We start from the raw sequence: 26,465 nt of genomic DNA, 5'->3' as shown, positions 1-26,465 counted from the left end.
TCCATATGGTTTAGGTTTCTAAACGCACTAGTGCATGAAATCAGATTATAAAATCAGTTTTCTCAAGCAGTAGGCTTGCACACCCACGCATCACGGACTATTGTGAAATGGCATCTATAGTAACAGGCTGAACCACTGCATTGAGAGTGACCTGTGGAAATTGGCAGTGCATTCTGTTAGACTTTCTTGACACTCTAAATCAATAACCAGTGCACACTTCCCTCAGGGACAAGTCTAAGATGGAGCAGGGATGAGAATTTGAAATGGGCATGTGCTTATTGGGAGAGAAATGAAAAAGAAGTAGTTTAGGCTATCTAGCACACTAAATTCAAACGCACTAAGTGATATGCAGTCTTTTGGGCTTATCTTGCACAGAGTGATTGAACACGCTATCATATGCCACGAGCATTAGCAAAGCCAATAGGTTTTGGTCTAATATACTATGGCAAGCAGTGTTAGCATATAAGAGCAAGACACAAAGTAGGGAGTCCGGAGGAGCAGACAGAAAGTGCTGCAGTTACAATGTTGTCCCTCGTGCTGTTCAATGCAAGCACTCAAGTGGAAATGAAAAGCTACACCCAAACAGCCAATAGTATTAGGAGCTACCGATGAACACTCCACTGGGCCGAGTCAAGACATTATTGACTAAGTTTCAAGCCAATGACTGAAAGAGGATGATCGAAGAAAGTCGGTAGTTTAAAGGGATGGACCCATAGGCCACTGTTTGTATGTTTTTAGCAACAGATCTGATAGACATCTGTGCAGTCAAAACCCAGAAGTACAAATCAGGGTTTTCTATCAGCAAAATATGCTGCTGTTGAAAATAGGGCAAGGTATTATAAGCACGTTTTGGCTGTTCTCGTCTGTCATAATTGCAAAATGTGTATTCAACACAGACCAAAATCACCAAGAAGAAGGAATCTCGCCTAAATAAATATTATCAAAGGTGATTGTGGCCTCGTATATATGTTGGTGGACCTAGTCATGATTTGTAGCTGGACAGACTGTGGTAAAATTATCTTTAACAACTGGTGTAAAGTGAATTGCCATCTCTATGGATTAGAAAGGGTAGTGCCGCAGACCCCATGGAAAAGAGGACATTTGGGAAACCGTGACTACCATTCAAATAATATTGTAATAGCACTGCTAAAAATACACGTTTTGTATGCATCAATATGTGTAACATTTTGATTTCTATTGACTTACACTCTTGCATATTTTTATTTTGCATGTTAAACATTTTGACGATACATAAGAGATAATGACTGCGTGCTAGGATCCTATAGCGCGTTCAATTCCCCTTTGCCCTGGAAAAAAGCACTAAGCTGAGGGTGATGGCTTCTATGAGCACAGAGGCAGAGATGCACAGGTGTCGCAGCTTACAGCAGAGGTGCCTCACACTGCTGAGAAGCCAAGCCATTGCTGGTGCCACACCTCCAAAATGTGCACACCACTAGGCAAAGTTGATCTGAAAATCTATACAGAATGATCAATCCAATATAGCTACCCGCCTACTTCCTTGCCCTGGTATTCATGACCAGCAGCAGCCCGTGCAGGTGGGGCTGGGTGGGGGGGATTTCGATAGACAACCACGAGGGAAAATCAATTGTTTAATTTTCCCTCGTGGTCGTCTATTAAAAATCCCCCCTACCCAGTCCGACGCTCTTACCTGCACGGGCTGCTGCTGTTCATGACTGCTCCCAGGAAGTATGTCCAATAGCATTGGTGCCCAATGTATACCCAGGAAGACTAGTTCCATGCCATATTTTAAGGATTGCCATTGACTAATTAAATGAGTTCCATTTTTATTAACTGTACAAAAATGTATCTATGTGGGTAAGCTCTAGCCTGCTTCTGGCTAAGCAAGAACGTTCTAGAAACTCGCTGTGAACCATCCTCTAAATGCAGAGAACACGTTTTTTCTCTATGTTTTTACATCCCAGCAGATCCACCTAACTTCAAGAAAATAACAATTGGCATTAAAAAATTGTCATTTTATGTGCGATTTATATCCATGATTTCGTAGAATTTGAAGTATGCGCCCCAAAGGCACAAACATCTAAATGCTATCGTGGTTTGCATACACTTTAATTGCGTGTTTTTAGTGACAGCAGGGCGCACCCGTCTGCAGCTATCTAATTAATCACTTGAAACAAGAGGGCTCTGCCTCTCCCATTAATCATCTTCTCCTCTGTGAAGGCACCCAATGATTGTTTGTTTACTGCGCCACTCGAGCATTCTCGAGCCACGAGACGCCATTATCACCGCACACTTCCGCCATTCACTTCCCTCGCTTGGCGAATCGTTGTTTTGATTGTGACGTTTCAAATTAAAACATGACAGGTCAGTTCTGTTTGCTTAATTGAACACTGTGTCGAGACACAGGGTGGGTGTCACGTGAGGTATGTTCAGACACCCCTCGTGTCTGGGCAAGAGTTTTGGATGACTGTCACGGTTCAGCAATTGTTGGGTTCGTTTAATGGCAAGGATCTCTGAAAATAACATTTGTAAAACGCAGGTAATAGTTTGAGACCTTGCGCGCTGGGCCCACTTTACCCCATCTCCAGTGGGCAATTGGAAGCAAACATGCTCCATAATCAGGGTCGGTGCTTCTATGAAGCCAGGTAAGGCAACTGCCCCAGAGCCTATTGGAGGCTCCAAATTACTACAAAACTCCCTAAAAATTGCCTTTTAATCAGTGTATGGCGAGCACTCCAGTGGCAAAATGCTATTTCACCTTGAGTGCTGACAAGCCATGTATCACATCTGTCAAGATACATGATGGCATAGACATAGCGCCATCAACTCACCAGACAAATTGTACTTGTGCATAAAATGGCCACTTCATCTAAGGCTGGTTTTGCCATACTGGGCACAGAAAAAAACACAGTCGGTTTCAGACCAAAAGGCTGCCCACAGGGCTGGATGGACTGTTGTCGCTCGGCCCTGGCACCCCTGAAAGCAGCCACAATGGTGAAACACTCAATTTTCTTACGGTTAAACACCGGACTGCTACTATGTGGAAATAATTCTCCTGGGAATTGTTCTAGATCCTGAACTATGAGAATATTTCATGAGTTTCTCTTTATTACTACATGTGAAAACTATTGCCTTTCAGGCACAATGTTTTGAAAACGATGCTGTGAAATTCAATTTTTGATCTCTTCTGTAAATAAAAAATCTTGGAACAAAAAACCTCTAACCCTAATACGGCCTTAGAGCTGGACGGTCTTGTTTGCCCACTTTGTTCACACTCGACTTGGGAGAAAATGTTTTCTGGGTAGGCTACTCAGGACTGAGGCTAGTCCAGCCCTATTCACAGTTATCTGTTATTGCAATTGGAAAGCCACTTTTTCCAAACTTTGAGTCGCCCAAGTTTCTGTTCCAATCAACAAGTGTGTAATGAGCTCTGCAACGGAGATCAAGAGTGCGCTTGTCTTTGAGAAGAGGGCATCTGCGAGCTTATGTGTTTTTGTTTTCTATTCGATGTACAAACGAAGGGTGTTTGCTTTGCAAATTCAAAATTCATTAGTAGGTTGTTTTGTGGAGCAATGTCAACATTACAGAGGGCCTCCCTGGCATTTGTTGACCTTGTTGGCATGAGGTATTCGCTTCAAGTAAAGACAGACGGTTGGCCAACCTATCACACACAGTTGGGATCCCTTTCATAATTAGATATGCTTGTCGGGTCTCCCCACCTATTCTCCTTTGACAACCGGTTCTCAAAACCTTCCAAAACATTTAGAGCACGGGCGCCCCTGGGGTGGGCATGGCTCTTAAGGTCAGAAGAAGATCCACTTTCTGAGCTGGTAGCCAAGCGGGGCTCTGTTAGATGAAATCCATTGGCCACCTCAAGGACATAACCACAAGCGCCGTTAACAAATTCTTCCGCTATCTTTCCATTCCCGATGGATTCTGCCGCAGCTGCGTGCTAGCAATCCGGTGCGTTCTCCTCAATAGGACTTTCTGTGTGGTGTCTGAGGATGAGAATGATGACTCTCCATTTAGTAGATGCAAATGCAGATTTCCAATTCCTAATTAAAAATGGTTATACAAACAGAAATTGACTTCAAGAGGGCAGACTGACAAATTTCAAAAGAGGCGGTACTGCCAGTGTGGCTAGGGTGTATAGAAATGAAAGAGTCTTCGAAGCAATTGTTTGCAGGATCATCTTTTTTTAGAGATATTTACTGCAGAGAGCTTTCAATGTGACAGCATTCCATCTGAAGTAGATGATGCTGCTTCAGAAAAATGTGATATTAATCTTTAAATAAAAGGGGAGAATTCACTTCATCCCAACATGATTCAAGCGGTAGCAAAAAAAGGAATGCAGTATTCATTTTAGATAGGCATGAAACAGGATTTCAACAATCGTACCTTTACGAAACCATAACTAAATGATGCATATATTTTTGAGCAAACTTGAGGCTTCTCTCGAGTCCCTTATACGGATCAATATATACCCAGCTCATGGTTATTGTCAATTTCAATATCTGGCTGCAGTATTTAATAATTTCTCAGCAAGCCAACAATTTGACAGAACATGGAACTGAAAAAAAGGTTTATTATTTGACAAGGATCACAGCTGCGCAAGCTGAGAATAGAACAATAGACCTGTTTTTGCAAAGCCAAACAATTAGATGCCAAATTGCTTTACTTTTGGATGTATGACGTTACAACGCATGCATTTACCACGCATGCCTTTACAACGCGGTTTTTACATCGCAATCTATTACAACGCATACAATTTGGGGTGCTGGATAGTGAAAAGTTTAATTTACTATTCCAACACCAGTCCCCGTGGACACTAGGGAAGGTGTTGGATAGTAAATTAAACTTATTCCCTATCCTAGAGCGCCCTCCAGCGCAATGCGTTGTAATGGTTTGCGTTGTAATGACCGCGTTGTAAAGGCACGGCGTGGTAAAAGTTGCATTGTAAAGGTTGTTCACCTTTACTTTTAAATGCAAGATCACATTGATGGCCTCATTTAAAGTGCTGAGACAACATGTTTTAAGACAGCAATATGGACAAATCAGGGTTTTATCATATTGATGGCTTATAATCATGTTTACACATTTACAGTAGGACCAAGGTACTACCAGGTGCCTCATTTTATTTACCTGCTCTTCTCATTGTGATAAGGGAGAATGGACGGATGTGTGTGATGTGCACTCCTGCTCTTCTGCTAATCTTTTTTCCTTTAACTCTAGATCCAGTTAAATTCCAGATTTACTGAAATGTTTAAACGTTATTACTGCAGTTGGCCCTCACTGGTGGATTTTGCACTTACTCTAAATCAGGTCATGAGCACTTTCCAATCCAAGCAGGCCCTTAGATCAGCCTGAAGAGCTCTCGTGGGACTGTTTTACATGCCATAGAAAGTCATCATAAAATAAAAAATTTACTCATATAGCAAATTTACTCTTTTTGATTTTCGAGTCTTTTTAGTGCCATTAGAGGAAAAACAGGCATTGGCAAAACCAATAGGTTTGGCCTTGGGAAGTGTATTTCTTTTTCCAAGCATATGCAATGGAAATCTGAAGTTTAAATAGAAGAAAAGTACAAATGCTGCTATCTAGATGTGGCAGTCACATGTTTGATAAAATGTCCTGCTTTTCAGGCGACAGTGCGTATTTGATTAGGCAAAACTGCATCACTTGCAGTGCAAAAGAGCCAAACGTTTAAATAGGCTGCCAAATTTCCTCGAAATTATGCTATGATGGAGGAAGAAAAATGTGAATGGCACTTGAACTGACCAATTGACGAAAAGGGGAGATGGAAAGGCTTTCAAAGTATACATGTGTTGTTATTATGATTTTTCTTTGAAACATGAGACAGGCAAGACAGCCTAAACTTGTCTATAGGCCAGGGAGTCAGGCAGGCAAACAGAAAGACAGACAATGAGAGAGAGAGAAATAGATAGATAGATAGATAGATAGATAGATAGATAGATAGATAGATAGATAGATAGATAGATAGATAGATAGATAGATAGATAGATAGATAGATAGATAGAATGTGTTTGTAGGAGAAGATTGCTGTGGAGCAGTTTTAATGGCTCACAAGTCTGTCTGTCGCAGCCATGCTTCATTTCTCCACGAGTACGTCTAGCAGGAGAGAAAGCACAGACATGAGAGCCGTGCCTTGGCCTACATAGACCACTTAGCAGAATCCTGGAAATGCAGTTTGTTCGAAGGCTCGCCCCATACTTAATGAATTATTTATTCATTCGAAATGTGTGGCAAGCCAAGCAGAACCTAATCACCGCAACAATATGCCCAAGGTGAAAGTCTATTTTTTTCCGCGTTCTTTGCATACTGTATTCCGAACAATTTACACAATGATAAGAGAAAGATGAATTCAGATGTATTCACATCCAAAACAGCCCCACAATATTTTAATCTACATAGTAATGAAACAAAGATATATGATTGCTGTTCAGCCTTAAAGAGGGCAGCAATGCATCTAAAATGTGTATTTCTGTTACTTTTGTCTTAAAATAGTGCAGCTCCTCAGTAGGTTGGAAAAGTCAGTGGTGGATGTCACTAAAGGATTTTCACAATAACTCAAAGTCGATTGTTAAGGGTCATGCCTTCTCAGGCGTGGGTTATGGCACCAAAGCATGGCCAACCCTAGGGTTCCAGAAGCGGGGACCGTCTTTCCACTGGGTCAGTGAGTCAAGGCTTGCCACGACTATTGATATGATCTGCTGGTCATGAGTTCAAATCCTTGCAGGGCCAACTCAGTTTTTCATCCTTATAAGGTCGACATGTCGATTGCCAATACACTGGATAATAGTAACACAGTTATTTACTACATTTGCAAATGGGACACATGCAGTATGGAGCAATATATAGATTCACCTTCCGATTAGCAGAACTGCTAGTGGAGATCACGCAACTTTATGAGACCGGGGATTGCATTCTTCAAATGTCTTTATGGGAAGATTTTAAGATCCCAACAACCAATACACATTATATGCAAAAAAACAATGGTGTTGCATAGTGTGTTAGATGCCACTTTATGTCAACTCAGAGACAGGAAAAATGCTGTAATACACCCAATCTGCACTGACTGTTTGCACACCTCAGATACAAAAATCCAACCATTCCTGTCATTGACAGCGTGAACATTCAAACAGTAATCAACAATATGGCAGACCACTGACCCTCCCACCAAAAATAAGTATTGTACTTTCATTACCTAGTTATGTATACACAACCAACTTTTCATTGGATCTGCCAGTATTGAAGTTTATTATGTTTTGGGCTGCACAGAATGATAATATAGTCACAGTTCTGTCTCTTGCTTTTTTGTGGTCTTGACCACAGTGTGCGTCATTCCTATCCGGTTGCTAGGCCCAAAGATTGACCCTCGTCGGTGGCATCAGGGCTTAATTTGAGATTGTGCTGGCAAATGTTGTGTACCAGTACACATTTTTCATCATTGGACATTGAGCTAGAGAACAAGCGAGAAAGGCAGAAAGAGTGAGCTGGAGGCAGGAAGTGTAGAGTGATCCAAGAAAGAGGAATGACGAGGAATCAAGACTTAAAAACTTAGTATTCGGCAATCCCAGCATTCGGTGGTGCTCTGCAACAGATTCCTAAGACTACTTTGGGTTCCTGCACTTTCTCCACAAATTAAGCACTGTGCTGCTCTAAAGACTGTGTAACATTATATCAACCCTCAGGATAGAACTTGGTCCTTTGCCCTAATCTGTCCTTAAAAATATATGTACAAGACAACACATTTCTTCTGTCAAGAAGGGATTCTATACTTTCTGAAACAGGATGCTATTTTTAATCAGTACTCAAAAGCCTTTCTGCGAATTGCATGTTTATCCAGCAGAGATCCTTGATTCAGACACCTGTTTCAGTAAAATAACGGTTTCATCCTATTCTAATAGCAGCCTTCCTTGCAATGTGTACACTGGCACCATTCCACGTGTTTTGGCCTCCCAGAAACCGTCGCTCTTGTGGGCCAAAAACCATATGACGTATTAGCTATCGGTTGCCTGTGCGTGAAAACAATTTTACAGTCGGCTTGTGCACCCCACTGACCGTGTAAGCACACTGTTCTAGCAAATTCTGCCACGCATGTGATCTAGGAACTCTAGAAGAGGTCAGCGGCGGCTTCTTCTGTAGACTCTTGGCAAACAGCATGCAGATTATGTTTTTGAGGCCAGCGCGCCAGTGGGCTCTAATGAACCATTCCCAAAGATGATGATGAAGTAATTTCATGCATAACAGTTTGAAACCGACCAATAAAGTTGAAAGGAACAGGTGCAACTTGTCAAATTACAGCCACCCCGCGGTGCCGCCATTATCGCTTTACTCACTGGAATGCAAAATGGCCGACGCAGCTGCTCCCGCACGCCTCGTGATAGGCGAAGCCCAAAAAAGGAAGGCACGGGAAGGAGATTAGGTTCCAAAATGTAAAGGGGAGCAGAAAAGTGAGGCTCCCTGGATGGATTTGTAAATGTGAGGCGTACACAACACAGACAAGCGAGTATTCAACAAGAGGAGTGAAACGGCACCCGTCCAGTGGTGGAAGATTTCCATGCTTGGAAATGCTTTGATTATAGTGTGAGGGATAAGCAGGCCGTCACTCAACCTCTTTGACTGTTGTACAACAACCTACACGTGTGTTGTCGTACTCAGCAGAAAATGTAAGTTGTGAACCAATGAATTAAATGTATGAATTACCATTTATGTGCAGATTTACTACCATTCTGTGCCGCGTTTGCATCACACAAGTGATGCAAATCTGGCACAAAAATGTTTATTTGTAATTTACTTTTTTATGAAAAACTGGTTTTCCCCTGGGAAGTTGCCTAAAAGTAACGTAAAGCAGCGTTGTGCATTACTTTGCATCAACAAGTAATTCTAGGGGTTATACATTGACATCCCCACGCAATCAGGCGTGGTTTTTGGTGCAAATCCCTATCTACTAACAGTGGACATGGCTTTGTATCAAAAAATAACAACGCTTAGCTGGCGGTAAAAAGGAGAAATGGTTGTATTTGTCCAATTCTTTCCTATTTTGCATGTGTGCCGCAGTGCAAAGCACACATCCGTAGTGGGGAATGTTTTAATGTTAGTATAGGAATACTGTTTTGTATCCGAGCCCAACACCAGATGGCGATCTATTCATAATGTACCATCTGCAGCCCATATGCCTCGAACACTTGGATTCCAGCAAGCATCTCAATTTAAACCTTTGATGAGCATCTCTGGATCAGGTAAGCATGGTGACGAGGTTTGGTTATCTTGTGGACCCTTGTGTAGCACTGGGAAACATCAGCGAGATCCACCAGCCGGTGCAGGTAAGACCGGTGGGGCCGTGGGGTGGGGCGTCGGGGAGTCAACAGATGACAGAATAGGGATAATAAAATAAATAAATAAAACCACTTACCTTGCACTCGCCGCATCGCAGAGTCAACGATGCGGCAAGTGCAAGGTAAGTGTTTTTGAAAAAATTATTTTATTTTCCCTTTTCCGTTGTCTGTCGACTACACCGCAACCCCGCCCCTCCCCATTGCCAACTGCTCTTACCTGCACGGGCCGCAACTCAGATCCACATCTTTCAAGATGCTCACCCCCTGCATTGCATTGTCATCAATGCTGAATAATTTGCATAGGGCCAGTTCAGAGCTTCAGTATAGATGCTATCTGATTCGTTGCAGGGATTCCACCATCCCCACTTGTGTTCTTGCATCCCTCTCTATGCACCACCCTCATCCGTGTACATGGTAAGGAGAAGTGCAGGGCAGCAGGTGTTACCTTTGCCTCCCAAAAGAGAGCAATACAATTGATGTTTGGAATCCATTTGAGTCTATGCTGTGGCTTGGGAAATGTACATTACCGTAATGAGCCTCCATTTCACTACTGCAGTTCATTGGGCCTTGCGGATACAAGAAAATCCTATTTTATGCATTCAGAATATTCAGTGCAAGACTGTTAGAACTCTAGCCAGCATCCCCAGTTGAACGTCCACCGCTCAGAGGAAGCTAGCCTGGTTCTGAGTAGAATCAAGAACTTTCTTTAAAGCATTAAGGGCTAGATGTAGTAATTGTAATTGACAGATTCGAAAATACCGAATTTTACCGATTTGGTATTTTCGAATCGGTAAATGCTATGTAGCTAAAAAAGTCAGTAAAAATTACTGAATCGTTAAGATTCGTTATTTACCGAATCGGTATTTACCGATTTGGTAATTGCCATTCATTCCTATGGGCCTGGAGGCCCATAGGAATGAATGTCAATTACCGAATCGGTAAATACTGATTTGGTAAAAGGGGGAAAACATTAAAGGGTGGCAGGGTGTCACTTTGACACCCTGTCACACCCCTCAATTGTGTATGGGTGCACATACATGTATGTCTGCAACATGGCACTGAAGCAATTTGTATAAAATTGCTTTTTATTTTTTTTCGTTATACGAATCCTAACATGGGATAAGCACTCCTTTAAGTGCTCCCTACATTAGGAATGCGGTAATTTACCGAATCGGTATTTAAGAAATCGGTAATTTACCGATTCGGTAATTTACCGATTCAGTAAATTACCGAATCCTTCATTTCGGCCCCCTACATCACAAAAGCCTATTACCGGTCGGTAACGGCCGAAATTCGTTAATTTAGGCAGTTACCGACCGGTAATAGCCTTCCTACATTTGGCCCTAAGTCCGGTTAAAAAGTCGACTGTAAAACTAGCCTATTTGTACTTCACAAAGAGGGGCACCATCCTTCAATGGAACTCTAACACTTCTGCACCGCATCTATAAATTCACTATCCCAAGATGTATATAATGTATTTTAGGGTAAACAAATTTGGCTGTAGAGTTATAAATCTGTGGAAATTGAGATCGTAAATCAGATTTTTCAAATAAAGGGTCAAAATAGCAGTTGCTTCCGCTCTAACCAAACGGTACCAAGGAAATGTATTTACGCGATTAAGGTTGTGTGAAGGTGGAGAGATAGGAAAGATTAGAAATTACTATACACCTTAAATGTTGCAGACAGCCAGTAAATATGGTCCTTAGGACTACAACCTCCGATCTGAAGCACTAGGAGAAAATGTAAGTTTGGCGTGCTCACCCCACTTCAGCAAAAGTATAACCCGGGTCTCCATGACCCAAAATTGAGGATTTATATCCTACACTACATCGCCTCTGTCTTGGTTTTGAAATGCACTGTTTTGAACAGCCTGGAAAGCTATTGCTGAAAAAGTGTTATGTTGCAAAGACAAATAAGCACATAGAAAGAAAAATAGAAGTTTATAAAGAAATATTGGAAAGATTACAAATGTGGTCCCTTGTGGTCTTTCCTCCGTGTGAGCAGACGCTGCGGTTACATATAGTTGTTGCTTTTGGATCCATCTGTGACTAAATATTTCAGGAATGCCTCCCTGACCAGCACCCGTCAATCACAGAACAAAGGACTACATTATTGCGAGCCATTGCGGGGAATCCAACAGTATCCACTGCAGCTGATGAGATGAAGCGCACCGGTTGGCAGACTGACAAGCCGGCTGCCCCGCGGCCTTGAAGCACATGGCTTCATCTGCGCTGCCCTTCTGAGAACCACCCACTTCAATTCAAGTGCAAAACCATCAAGCATTTTGTGAGTGCCACAGTCGCAGTGGCTAAGCAAGGGTGCTCGTGTCCTACTGCAAGCAATCGATGATCGATTATTGGGTAGTAAAATACAGCCATATCAGAGGCTCAGGCCACTGCACCTTCTGCATTAAATAGCTGCTAGGCCCCTCTCTGCCCAGTTGTCTCACTCCCATCCCGGCTACACACTGGACAAAGGAAATACTTGAATATGGGGTTTGAACTTGCCAAATATTCCTTGGTTTTCAATTTCTGCTGCATTGTCGTCCTTAAATGCTCCAGTCACCTCCACTGTTCAATCATTGAAACCTGGAGCAGCATAGAGGGCTACACTCACCATCAAGGGAAGCGCGCTGCTTCCACTCCTCAGTTTACCGTGGAAAATAACTCAAACAAGCTATGGTTAAACTTTATAGCGATTACTGCTTTGTGATTTAATAGGTGACACCAGTCCAAACGTGCTTACATGCTGGCAATTCAGAAGCTAAATATAATAGTTGACAAAATCATACTTTTGCAACGAAAACTTTGGCCCAAACAATATTAGTGACTAGCTTGTTCTTTAAATTCATTTATAAACTTAGAGTCCTTCAAAAATCTGTGAGCAACAGTTGGGTTTTATAAAATAGACTCCCTTTTTTTGTTTACTATTATAGGTAAAAACGTTGTAGGTTACACATTGAATACACAGAGCAGATAGTACACTACTAGATGTAGCGAGGGCCTAGCAACTATAGTAAGAGCAGAAGTCAATACACAGCATCACTAACTCCAACCTGCTCACATGCAACCACACCAAAGTCCCAGAACAACAGGTAGTTGGTTAGTTCAGAGTGCGTGCTAGTCAAAAATCAATATTAAAAATCGGACTGCATACTTTCCTCTCCGAAGAGGGGTGCGTCAAGGATGCCCCCTATCCCCTCTTTTGTTTATTATAGCCCTAGAACCCTTTTTATCTAAGATTAGACTCGATGACACGATTACTGGTTTTCAATATGGTCCTCAAAAACAAGCTAAATTATCTGTTTACGCTGATGACATTTTATTTTATTGCTCAGACCCTCAAACAACTCTCCCTTCCTTCCTTCGTCAAGTTTCTTCTTTTTCCATCGTTTCAGGTTATCGTCTTAACACGGATAAATGTGAAATTTTACCTTTAAACCCCTTATGTCAAAAACATCTCTTTGACTCTTCTGGCTTTTCCTGGCAACCCACGAAGATTAAATATTTAGGTATCTGGTTTGCCCCCCGTATTCCGGACACTCTTAAATTTAATTTCGAGTCTCTCTCTAACAAAATCACTACATCAATAACTCGTTGGAATCCTCTATTCCTTTCTTGGTGGGGTCGATTAGACTCCATCAAAATGATGCTAGCACCCTTAGTCCTCTATTCTATTTCCATGATTCCCATCCGTATTCCAGATCATTACTTCAAGTCGGTAGACTCCCCTCTATTAAAATTTCTGTGGAAAGGCAAAAAATCTCGGATAGCTCTTTCTTCCCTGAAAAAAGATAAATCCCTTGGTGGTGTCAAATTCCCCCACTTTAAATCATATCACAACGCATTTTCTTTAAAACAAGCTATGAGATGGCTCTCTTCGGATCTTCCTCGCATTCCTCCCCTATGGCTCACATTAGAATCTTCTTTACTTCATCCTTACGAATTTCAAGAAGTTCTATCCTTTACCTCTAAGGTGTCATCCCTATGTTCCCCCATCATCTCTCACTCTTGCTCTCTTCTTCGTCCATATTTATTATCCACTTACCCATCTGCCTCCTCCACCCACACCCAACCTATCTGGCATAATAAATCCCTCAAAATCCGTAACCGTTCCTTATATTGGAAATCCTGGCACTCCCTTGGTCTAAAATGGGTCTCACAACTTCTCTCAGACAATCAGCCTCTTTCTTTTCATGATCTACAAACACAATTCTCATTACCTTCCTCATCCCGTAAACAATATTTATCACTGCTTCCATCCCTTACACAATATCTTTCTTCGCTCCCGACCTCTAACTCTATCCCTAACACACATCTTTCGATTTCTAATGATATTGATCAATCTCTTTCTGCTTAATTTATTCATAAATCTTTACAGTTCTCTGCTGATCGTACAAAATCTAAGGTTGAGTTGGCTTGGGAAAAAGATTTATCTCACACATGGTCCCTTATTTTATGGGACAAAATCTGGTCTAAGATTCATAGTACATCTAGAGCTGCAAATACCACACAAACCTTATTCTTTATTTATAATCGTATATTATTCACTCCATTACTCCTGTCATCCTTTTCCCCAGACATTTCATCTACTTGTTGGTCCTGCCCATCCCTTTCGGCTGATCTGAAACACATGCTATTTGAATGTCCTCCTATATTACGTTTCTGGCACTTAGTTTGGTCCCAATTACAAAAGATTTTCCATTTTACAGTTTCATTCTCCATTTCACACATTTTCTTAGGTTCCCTCTCTCCCATTTTTGAAGACTCCAATCAAAACCAAAAATTACTTGACCTTTGCATAGCTATCGCTTTCCACCATATTACATCACACTGGAAACAAGCTAATGATGTTTCTTTTACTGCCTGGTGGAACGCAGTCTGCTTTAATCACAGACTTGACACTAATTTTGTCTCTCCTATTTCCTTAGCAATCAAACGTGATCTCTTATGGCTTCCCCTCACTGACTATCTATCCAAAGTTGCTAGGCCTCCTCCGTCATTTCCGATACGTAATGTTGAAGTTTGTAAACCACCATGAATGCATTACTTTATTCGATTATTATGTTATCTATTACAGCTACTGTTTTACTATATTATTTATATACTTTCATAATTTCAGATATTTCCTCATCCCCCTATGTTCCTCATATTCATTACCTATTTTATATTTTATGCATAAGTTTTCCTCAACTAATTTTGCTAATATGTAAGATTAGTTTCATGTTTCTCATAACTCTTGATTGTTTCTTCATTTTCTGTCTTTGTTTCTTTATATTCCAATAAACTTCAAACTTAAAAAAAAAAAAATCGGACTGCAGCTTGCAAGATAAACAGAATGTCCTTGTTTTACAAGAGATAGCTAAAGTTTTCAAACGTTGCCCTTGGCACTGGGAAAATATGGCAGCTTTCTCAGTTTTTGAACTTCATGCAACATGCTTATTTATTTACTTATTTATTTAAAGAACTGAAAACGCAGGAGAGTTATCATCCCCAAAAATTTTTGTGAGAAAATTCTCCTGCACTCCCGTTTTTTTAAACTTCCAAATGGTGGGGTATTTACAAACATTGGGAGGTTTAAGTTACTAAGGAAAATCCTTTAGAACTTCAGGCCCTAACTTATTTAATACAAACAAATTGATAATGAGACTGGTATTTGTATTACTATATCCAGACAAGTCTCAAAATCCCACAAAATGGCTGGTGAATCAAGCTCAATACCTACCCATTTCCTGTCAGTTTTTGTTGCTGGTGATTTAACAGCTTGAACATCTACCTTCTGGAAACAGGGCACCAGACCACTTATTGTTTCTCACATCCACTGGCAGAACAAACCCAGTCAGTAATGACTTTCCATAATTGCAGATCTGGTTCCAACATGAGGAGAAGACCCATAACCATGAATGGCCTTTAAACCAGAAGCTAACATCTGATCATCCACCTTACTGCCTCAGAGATTGCATGCACCAATTACTTTATACATGGAAACAACTTCACTAATAGTCTATTTATATCTCCTCAGTGTGATATTTCCCTGCTGCACAAATGTAGGTCCTTGCAGACAAGTTTTAAGTGAATGTAATTGGTAGAACGAGTACACTTGCCATGGCGTGGACGATATATGCAGATGCCCGGAGTATAATGTTACCTTTGCTAAAGGAGGGGAGTGGCATCATGACTGACTCGAGGCTCAGTCCCTCTCCACAATCAATACTGTCAATAAATAGCATAGTTAGTCAAGTCATAGCCTTTCCCTCCAACCTGTTATTGTGAAATATGGGTTTCATCCTCATGATGACAGCCCTCAAACTACTCTGCAGAGCTTTATGTGTTTTCTTAGTTATTAGGATTAAACAGCTTGAGGACCAAATTAAGAGGCAGATTTGTCTAAATGATGCAGCAAAATGAGCAAATTATGTGGCTTAGTCTCAGGCAGTATTATTTTAATCCATTTTATTCAGAAACATTTGTGAAATCTGCAAATTATGCAAATTATCTGGCAAACTATGCGGCAAATGCAGTAAATTGATGACCATGAGGTAAACACAGTAGACACAGAATTGCATACATTCACTGGCCTGTACCATTCTCCATTGTTTTAGCAAAAATATAGTCATGAAAGGTAAACAATTCCTACATATTCCAATTCCACTCAGGGGCAATTGTTAGCTGCACTTTGAAGAAAACAGCTTTGCCAAGCTATCCTGTAATATAAACATACACAGACCTTGTAATGTGTAATATATTCTTTAGTGTCATCTCAGGGTTCTGGTGACATTTTCAAACCACTCAGCCATTGACCTTGTGGTGTATGATGTCACTAGACTCCCTTGATGGAGATATAGGACCTTATTACATGGTTACTGTTATTTTTCAGAGAGAGAAAGAAAGAGAGGGGGGAGGATAGATAGATAGATAGATAGATAGATAGATAGATAGATAGATAGATAGATAGATAGATAGATAGATAGATAGATAGATAGATAGATAGATAGATAGATAGATAGATAGATAGATAGATAGATAGATAGATAGATAGATAGATGCTATTGGTGATATTGTTTATGTAATATGATGGCTTTTGAAATTAAGTGTAGATAGATAGATAGATAGATAGATAGATAGATAGATAGATAGATAGATAGATAGATAGATAGATAGATAGATGGATGGATGGATGGATGGATGGATGGATGGATGGATGGATGGATGGATGGATGGATGGATGGATGGATGGATGGATGGATGGATGGATGGATGGATGGATGGATGGACAGACAGGAGAGCGGCGGGGCCATAGGCGGATGGATGGATTCTGCAACATTTCCAGTTTGGATTAATCTCTACCTATTTCTATATACAAAATGCTACAATCAAGCTTATATTTGCTATGAAAGGCAAGTACTTCAGCTTGCTTCCCACTGACTTTCCTTTGTGCTTCTTCGTCCATTAGAGAACTGCATTGACTGCAAGTGTTTCAAACTGGGGGAAAAAAGCTAATTGTGTTGGACTGCTAAAATAAATAAATCATAACCTGCTTCCACAGAATCTGCACCCCAGCTATTCTGAGCCATGCATTTTATGTTCATGTTTTTTGCACGTGTTTCTATGGTTACTTTTCCAAGGTCAGACCACACAAGGCTGAGCTCCGACTCAGGAAGACAACAGCAGCTGCGCAGCAACCTTTGTGGAATTAAATAATTGATACAAGTTAAAAGTACCCTGATTTTGAAAGAGAAGAATTAGAGGGGGTGAAAATGGAGTCCTGCCTCTTCTTGGCATTTGATTCGCGTTCCTGAAAATATCACTCAAAGCCCAGGATATTTTCTTTCCGCCCGATGGCTTTATAACTACAGCCAATACTTTATTTCACAATAATGTTGACTTCCGAGCAGGAAGTCCCTGCTTAGAAATGTCAGGGCCTGACACAAAAGCTCTTCCTTTTCTATATTGGCGCCTTGAAAAACCGTCACGTGCTTCGTAGCGTTCAGCAACATTGAACAAAATGGACGCCTTCACCAGTATGGATCATAAAGCATTAACGAATAAGCCGCCAAGCATCTTCAGAGCTGTAAGGTGATATTAAGAGGAGTATGCAAGGCACAATTGATTGGAACTAATTGAGGACTGGGATGCTCTGAAGGAAACACATTAGTCATTTAGCGGTTGTGCTAATATTGCACCGCGTTTCCTGCGGTTTCATTAGCAGCACATTGCTTCGATGCCCTAATCATATGCTCAGTCACATCACAATCAGCGTACTAAGCACTGGCAAGCTGTTCCTCCTCGCCTAAAGCTGAGTAGGTGTCTGCTCTACGCGGAGCCTCAATTATTGACTTATTTTATGTTTAATCTAATAGGCAAATGTTTATTGTTGAATTGTTGGGCGCCATGACAGGACGGAACCCCGAGGATTAGTTGTACAATTGATGATCATTATGGCATGAGATATGCATTCCACTAGCTCTACTGATATCATGATGAAGTATGCCTTAAAAACAGATTTTGTCGAGATCAAAATAACATCATCATAGCCTTTCAAGATATGTGAAAATAATTTTTAACATAAGCATATGTTTTGTATTAAAATTTGAAATGTTTTGTGATATGATGCAAGAAATGCAAAGGTACCCAATAATAATAATAATCCTGTATTTGTAAAGCGCACAGCTACCTAAAATGTTTCCCTGCACTGGGGGCCGTCGGGAAGATTAAGCGAGCTATTGCCCAGAGTAACATGGTGCTGGGCAGACCCTTGCTGCTGGTGATCGAACCGTGATCCCCAGCGTCCGGCGTCAGTCGCCCTGGCCACTGCGACACAACTCTTCCACCCAATGGAGAAGTGTGTTACTTAGGCCCTCATCTTTATTGAGGAGGTAAAGAGGTGCTACCTCCTCAATCAGTGTTGCCTGACGGCATCTAGGCTATATGGTTTCATGGCCAGTACAGCTGGCAGGCAGGGTGTTCTCCAGCATCACGTCAGTGGCGTAACACAAAATGGCGGGGCCTTCCTGCCGAATGTAAGGAGGTGACCCTGAGTCCCCTATGTCTTAGAGATATTTATTGGCTTCTGCCTGAATAGTGAGCCCCCTTGAAGAGTTGGGGGCCCTTAAATGTTGGGTATGCTCTGCACTACAGGGATGTCTGCTTGACGAGGGTGATGGAAGATTACATGGGTGTCATCTTCCATCGGTCTTGCTGCACCCCTCATTGTCAAGTCACCAAGCTCGAAATCTGTCACAGAGACAGAGCAACCAGGCCTTTCAATGTAGAAGTTGGCAGTAGGTCACCCTATCGCCTGCCCCTAATCTGTAGTGCCCCTGTTCTAAATCTCAGCTATTATAACAGAGATTTAGGGTCAGACTGCCTTCTGTGCAAAAGAGCCAGGGGCAGCTCCTCCGATACGGTGGAGGAGCATCGCCCCACTGCTAAAATGCAGCAGACAGAAGAAAAATAAAAGAACAATAAAACTATTTAATTGTCAATTTATTTTTACTTCCAGTCCACCGGATCTAGGGCTGGGCAAGGCCATGCCACAGCATCACACATCAGGGGGAGAACGAGTGGTAGGCACCGAAAGTGCATGTCAGTTTGGCCGACCATCTACGGCTGGAAAAACCGACATGCGCACTTGGATATCTTGCGGTTCCTTGGAGATATCCTAGGGCTCAGGGACACAGGCTCCCAGTCCCTGCAGGAGTGCAAAACCGGACCGCTCCTCCCAATCCCGGAGCTACTCTTATGCTGGGAGTAATAGTATGAGAGTACTGCTGGGATTGCGTGGGGTCTGGGAGCCTGTGCTTATGGGAATTGTGTGCTGGGACGGGAGCCTAGGAGCAGCGCGGCACAGGAGCAGTAGATCGCGGCGGCTGGCAGGAAAGGTAAGTTTACATTTTTATTATTATTATTTTTTTCCCTGCCCCGACCCCACACCTCGGATTAGCAGCAGCCATCACTGAAAGGAGCAGAACAAAAATGGGACCGTACAGAATGGGCTTTATGGTGTGTATCGAAGAGCAATATAAACAGAAGGATTCTCAACGGGCAAGGCCCCAACAGAAATGTTTACAAAAGGCTAAATGTATTGCAGTTTTTTTTAAAGGTATAAAAGCCTCATTTAAATCCTGATGGAGGACAAACTTAGAGATAGCCACAAGGCAGGCTGGGGCATTCTGGACTTCAGTTGAGTGACTGCTGTGGCGACCCCACTGAGGCGTTGAGCTTTATTGAGATGGTGGCATGTTTGATATGCCCACTCATGTTCTACAAGAACAAACTCCTGAAGTTGGAGTTTGTTCTTGCAGAACAAAATAATCATGGTCCTGACACACCATTAGTTATCTCCCTGGGCGTGGGGGCCACTGTGAGATTCCTCCACTCAGGGCCTCTAGGTCTCCCATGGCAGTCCCGGGTATTGAAAATATGTGACAGCTGTCCTGCCTTAAATAGGATAGGGCTACTATTGTGTCCTGATTGCCCTGCGGCTAATAGGCTGTCAGGTTTGATGTTTACAACAGAAGAGCCAGGTAAGACTCCACTGTCAAAAACTAAGCGGTTCCCCAACCGCTAAATGGGGCATGGCAACTGTGAGTTTGAGGATACAGAGGATCCCCCGTTTTATGGGAGATGCACCATCAAACTCTAAACGTTCCTTTAAGTGTCTTCCTAATGCTCTCTCAGGTACCAGGAGCTCGACCAAGAAGGTTTGTACCTCCCCCAAAAAATAAATTGGGCTTAATCATCCGGCGATGTCTTCATGTGGGCCAAGTGTCTGTGTTGAACAAGTATGGAGTGATAATGTTTGCTATAGTTTTGTTTTTTGCTCAATATTTTTAATTTCTCATGGTATCTTGCCCATAGCTTTGCAGCGCTTTTGAACAGGGTCTATAAAACATCCTCAATCCATTTTCATGCTTCCTGACCACAAGGTTCTAAAAAAGCATGCTCCCCGGTGTAAAGCGCTTCAAGACCTCATTGTCTCATTGTCTGAGCACCTTCATCGAATCCACCCACTTTTTTGACCCCCACCAAGCTGGGTTTAGGCCCCAGCATTTCACCGAATCCATCGCCCTGGCTGTGCATGAGGAGCTAAGAAAGGGGGCGGACCAGAACATCTCTCAGGCTTTGGTGCTCCTAGATTTGTCGGCGGCGTTCGACACTGTTGACCACTCCATCCTACTCGAACGTGTCTAGCACGCCGGCATCCGGGGGCAACCACTGAATTGGGTTTCCTCCTTTCTTCAAGATCGCGTTCAGGCTGTTTTCCTCCCACCTTTTTCCTTAGCAGGAAAGTGCCTCGCTTGTGGAGTCCCGCAGGGCTCCTCGCTTTCTCCACTTCTTTTTAATCTCTACATCCGTCCCCTCATCTGGGAGCTTCAACAAGAATTTGTGACCATCTTCAACTACGCTGATGACTTACAGCTTATTTTCAACATCGACTCCTCCCCATCCTCCATTCATAACGTCCACTCGGTCATGAACTTCATCAGCTCCTGGATGAACCGGAATCAGCTCAAACTCAATCCTGCTAAGACTGAGTTGGTTCTCACAGGCCCCCACGACAATCCCTGGAACTCCTCTTTCTGGCCACCCGCACTCGGCCCTCCCCCTTCCCCGGCTGACTGTCAAGAGTTTAGGCGCCACCATCTGCAAGGACCTTTCCATGAGGGCCCAAATCAACTCAGTAACATCCGTCTGCTTCCACAATCTGCGTTGCATCCACAAAATCTGCAGACTTCTCTTCCAAGAAGCCCTTGTGCAGTTCACCCTGGGACTAGTTATATCTCGCATTGATTATGCGAATTCCCTATACGTAGTCCTACCAGCATACCAACTACAAAGTCTCCAACTCATTCAAAATCAGGCAGCCAGGTTGATCAACGGTCTGCCAAAATTTAGCCACACCAAACCTCTCCTTAAGAACCTTTATTGGCTCCCAGTTGCCCAGCGCAGCCTCTTCAAACTCGGCTGCCTGATCCATCAAGCCCTTTCCTCTCAAGGACCCTCTTTTATTTCCTCTCTTCTACACCGATATGTTCCTCAACGTGCTCTTCGCTCCTCCGATTCCAATTTTCTTACTCCCTGTTCCTTCAGACGTAAGAAACATGGAGGCCTGAGATTTTCCACCCAGGCTCCCCTTATTTGGAATTCTTTTCCCCCTGCACTTGCCTTATCCCCTCTTAGACCCTCTTCAGAAAGTGACTTAAAACTTGGCTCTTCTCGTTGGCTCACAACTAAATTCACTCTGCTTTGCTCCTCTCAGCCCTCCCACTTCAGCTCCAAGAAACCGTAGGTGAACGTGCGCTCTACAAATTCCATTTATCATATCATATCATATCATAAGTGCTATGAAGCAGAATACAATTATGAATTCAGACGTTTCTACCCACTTTGATAACACATTGCTCCTCCTAAAACATGTTAGCATCCACTACAACATCAAATAGTCCCCTAATCTCTTCGGTTTTGAGAAATGTTTGCCTTCAAATTAAAAATCAGACATGCCCACTAAAAATCATTCAAGTTAAAGAGGCAAAAACTACCTTATAAAGAATGAAGCTGCAGCTGAAGTACCTGCGGAAACCCCGTCCGGCCCCACTAAACTCTGGGTGTTCAGCGAGGAGCCCTCCGCGGTTTCACAGCTGTGGTTCTGCCCTGAGGTTGCTTGAATGTGCTGGAACCCTCTTCCGCCGTCTGTCGTTGGTGCTTCCGTCTGAAAAGAATATAGGTAGGACACTTAATTTCAAAAGCCATCATATTAAGTAAACAATATCACCAATAGCCAAGTTAGCGGTCAGAAACAGAGGCCAAATAATTGAGAAATTACCCATGGGGACTTAGTCTCTGAAAGGCCAGGGGACTGGTACCAGGTCAGTCATGACAAGAGACAAAACCCACCCCAGTATGAGCGACCTTTCAACGCATAGTAGGTATTATCTTGAGGTTGCAAAGATGTCTTCCTCTGGGACCTATGTAGAAACCACAACCATCAATCCATGCAGATGAAGTTTAGTTTTCTTCTCCACTGTTTGCTAATTCCACCTTATGTCGGGCCTTAGAGAAACTCCTCACCACTCTATGGGCAGTTCTAGCTCTAAAGGAATTAAAAGCTGTGCTTCAAGTACCAGTCCCAGTACCAACAAAATCACCATTACACCTGGTCTCATTCTCTGGGCACATTCCCACTTCCTGGGGGACTTTGAGAAGATTCCTGTCTCCAAGATAAATATAGAACCCATTTCCTGAACCATCTAGATGTCTTTAATCTTTAGAGATCTCCCATTTACAACATTTGTGTGATCCTGCTTGCACCACGCCTGGGTATAATGTATGCACCTCATCACAGCTGCTCTTGCTTTATGCCATGTTATCTTATCTTAAGTGTATTTGCAAATTGCACTATCACCCGCGAGGGTATTCTGGTGCTGACATTTCTGTTCCTATTCTTGGAGGCCACATGATCCCCAAAAAATCATAGCCCCTTGTGGGTCACGTTCTCTCTCATGGGCTACTGTGAAGACATCTGCCTTTGAGAACCATAGAGAAACGTCATTCATGCCAATAAATAAAGTTTTCAGAGACCATTCACCAGTTTCAGCCCTTCACCAGGTGCAGCATAGAACTCATGACCAACATTCTAGTAGCTCTAATTTTCCACAGACATTAACACCATGCGCGCTAGCGGAATTCCGCTCTCATGCTGTGATTTGTGAAAACGCATGTTACGTGACGAGCTGGGCTCGTCATCAGCGTGCGAGGAGGCTACGCCATGACGAGCCCAGCTCGTCATCAGCGTGGAAGGGGTTAAGAAAAGCCTCACTTTCAATTCTGGCCCTGGTGCCCTAATAATCTCAGGCAAGCTATGTTCCTTCTGAGGTCACATTGTCCCGTCAGTACTGTTGCCCACTGGCATGTGTCTACAGCAGGAAATCGTGACCTGGCTAGGAGACCTATCCATTTTGGCCCTTATATAGTCACTGCACATATATGTATATTCTGAGACTGACTTAATTATATGATCTTCACTGCAACAGGGGGATAACATGCTTAACTTGGACCTCTGTTGGTTTCTTATGTAGCATGTAGCCCGATGAAGCTAATTGTGTCCAGATTTGATATATAGAATACTTACCACAGCAGCAGAAGCATAAACATTTTAAACGTTCAAACCTGTATTTAAAATATACATAAACGAGCTTTGACGCGGAGCTCCTGTCTTCAGCTCTTTCTTTGTTCACATACACACTCACTTACTACTTGTGCACTTTCGATACTATACTATATTGTTTGTCAAACATTATAATGTATTATATGACGTATGGTAATGGAATATAACTATAAATAATTATCGTAATATATTAAAAAAATACTCTGATTTTGTTGTCCTTCAGAGTGCTCATTTCACAATATGTTTTGTTTATTGAAAATGTGAAAAAAAGCTTGGTAAAGAGAAGCTCAACCTGTTGAGGGACAAATTACTGTATATTAAGTAACATTTACAACGGAACAAGGAATAGGAAACTTACACTACGTGAGGTGAATTCTTATAAACCACTGTGTGTTTCTTTCAGACGAAAACACAGAGACAACTGTACTACGCAATATTGAAGGTAGAATGTCGACAGAACAGAAATTCAATAGAAGAATATCGAAGGACGAAATATCAAAGAAGTTCACAGCGGGAGGTACAGAATTACTATTTTTTACTGCACACCTACATACCTTGAAGACATATGCTTCACAAGGTACGTATAGCTGGAGTTATGGTTAGAAAATCTCTACAAACTTACTGTTTGATATTTTATCCCTCGATATTCTTGTCACAACATTTATGTCCCTTCAATATTCATTCTGCAGTCAATATTCAAGACCTACCCCCACAGGGACTCATTTGGAATAAGGGTGAACCCTGTAAGGCTTGTCAAGTACTGGTCGAGGGAGCCCATGAACTCTGCTGGGATCGCATTGCCCTCTTCAATATTGTCCATTGCCCTCTTCAATATTGTCCATTGCACTCTTCAATATTGTCCATTGCCCTCTTCAATATTGCCCATTGCCCTCTTCAATATTGTTGCTGGTAGATTTGTGTATATTGTGGGGAATCCAGCCCTGGCTTGCTACCGGTGCATCTGTCCCCTGTGCCTGTCAGCAGTTACTGCCAATGAACATATGTGCATGATCTGAGAAAGACAAACTTGCCAACAAATCCCACTTGCCACATATTTCTGCTCCAGTCGCCACAAATAGCGAAATCCATGCATCATCGTCTGCAAAATGACCTGTCTTTTGCGGGATCCTTAATCGTCCCAGAATCAGCGACAATCGTTATTCTGAGAGCGGATCTTTGAATGCTTGCAGGCATTAATCATCGTTTCGCTCATATTTGGGCCCGGCGTCTCGCGGAAGCCTTGCCTCTCTCGAGACTGGCAGCGCCGCCACGAGGTGCTGGGCTCGTCGCAGCGCCATCTTGAAATTTAACCTTATTGACTCTTTCGTGTCATGGCTGCCAAGCCAATGAAACCTCGAGGGTCACATAATTCTGCCTGTCAGGCAAATTATGACAAATAATGAGAGGGACTTCGGTTTCCTTGAAAAACATCCTGTGCTCTCAAGGTCACCGAAAGCTTAGAGAAACTTGCCGCTCTCGCCACTCATACATAGAGCGTCTCCTTTGCAATTGTTTCCAAGGTTATGAGCAGAAAGTAGGCATTAGAAATTACAATTTTTCTGCAATTCACAAAAACTAGGAGAGGGGAAGGGTCGATGGCGGGAAAAGCGTTTTAATGATACCTTTCAAATTTTTACAGTGCTTGCCGGGTGAGCCTCTCAAATTTGCCAGGAGACTCCCTGTTTTTTTTTTAACTCATGTATGAAATTGTTGCATCAGGATACCTTTCTTTAAAGTTCACTATTTAAACAGGGATTTCAGTGTGACAGCACCTTTAGCAAAGTAGCATTTTTTATGGATGGCCTCTTGTCGCGCCGGTCCCAGTCCTGGAACTATCTTTTCAACAGAGACAGATATCTCAATGGGATGAAATCAAGTGGCTTGACCAAAGTGTTGATCAGCAGTTTACGAGTTCACATCCTGAGGGCCGAAACTTCTATTCTTCCGACGGTCTGGTATATTAAGTACCATAAATTGGGGAACAATGGCCATTTGTAGTGTACAATGTACTAACAAATACATTTTTTTTTAAAGCTGTTGCTTATATGAAGATTGTTCAGAGCCAGGGGCGCCAGTGACTGTCGCAGTAAGGGAGGCTGGTGGCTGAGCAGGTGTCGGACCCCCAGTGGCAGATATCATTCAACTTTGAGTCCAGAGGCATGGACAGGGTTTATTGGAACACATTAATTAATATATTGCAACCTACCTAGAAATCTAGAACTGCATAGGAGTCCTATCTGACCCTTCTAAAAGGCTTACTTTGCTTAAATTGTCTTAAATAATGACCATTAGAGATCTGTAAGTATTTACTTTTGGAGCGAGAGAGTAAGCTTCTTAGCACAAAGAAAAAAAATCTAAATGCTGCAGCTAGCGTTGCCTTTTATATTAACAGCTGAATGGAGACACAGAGCATTGAATGACAGATTACATAAAATACTTTTGCTTAGATCAGCGTTCAACCCCAGGAAGTCTCTAGGCACTACTGACAGTTTACAGATGTTTCTTTTTACCTGACTCAAGAGAACTCATTTTATTGACGAAAGACTGACCCGCTAGGATCTGAACCGGTGACAATGGGGTCAAAGACAATGGATGCATTACCCACTAAGCCACTGCACCCACTTTCGATATTATGCCCAAACTTATTGGACGTTTATAAAGTGCTCTATGAAACACCTGTCCTTATAATACATGCTAACAAGTAAGCTTTACTATTATCCAATTTAATGGTACCCAATTTTACAACCTCAGAAGGATGGACCCTGTTGTTTGATTTGCTGGGATTTGTTCTGCAAGTCGCAGGAAATGCCAGCAGTAACTGTTTACTTTGCTGAGTCATCTTGGTGCCAGGATGTTGGCATGGTGCACAGCACGATGGGATAGCGCATGAAATGATGGAATGGGTCACAAAATGGTGCTAAGGGGCATCTGATTACAAGAAGCAGATAACTACTACCTATT

At 42.3% G+C, this 26,465-nt stretch overlaps 1 protein-coding gene across 3 annotated transcripts in view; it reads right to left on the bottom strand.

The window, feature by feature from the left end:
• The window catches only part of KIF26A (kinesin family member 26A), a 245,750-nt gene that overhangs the window by 82,068 nt on the left and 137,217 nt on the right, over positions 1-26,465 (bottom strand). For all 3 annotated transcript variants that reach the window (XM_086937892.1, XM_086937894.1, XM_086937893.1), the window contains exon 4: positions 21,880-22,049. In XM_086937892.1, the coding sequence (XP_086794018.1) occupies positions 21,880-22,049 (170 nt within the window). The remainder of the gene's footprint in view (positions 1-21,879; positions 22,050-26,465) is intronic.

Source organism: Lissotriton vulgaris, chromosome 9 (assembly GCF_964263255.1).
Source record: "Lissotriton vulgaris chromosome 9, aLisVul1.2, whole genome shotgun sequence".
Lineage (NCBI taxonomy): Eukaryota > Metazoa > Chordata > Amphibia > Caudata > Salamandridae > Lissotriton > Lissotriton vulgaris.
The sequence above is the reverse complement of the archived record's forward strand: the minus strand, read 5'-3'. Positions and strand labels throughout refer to the sequence as shown.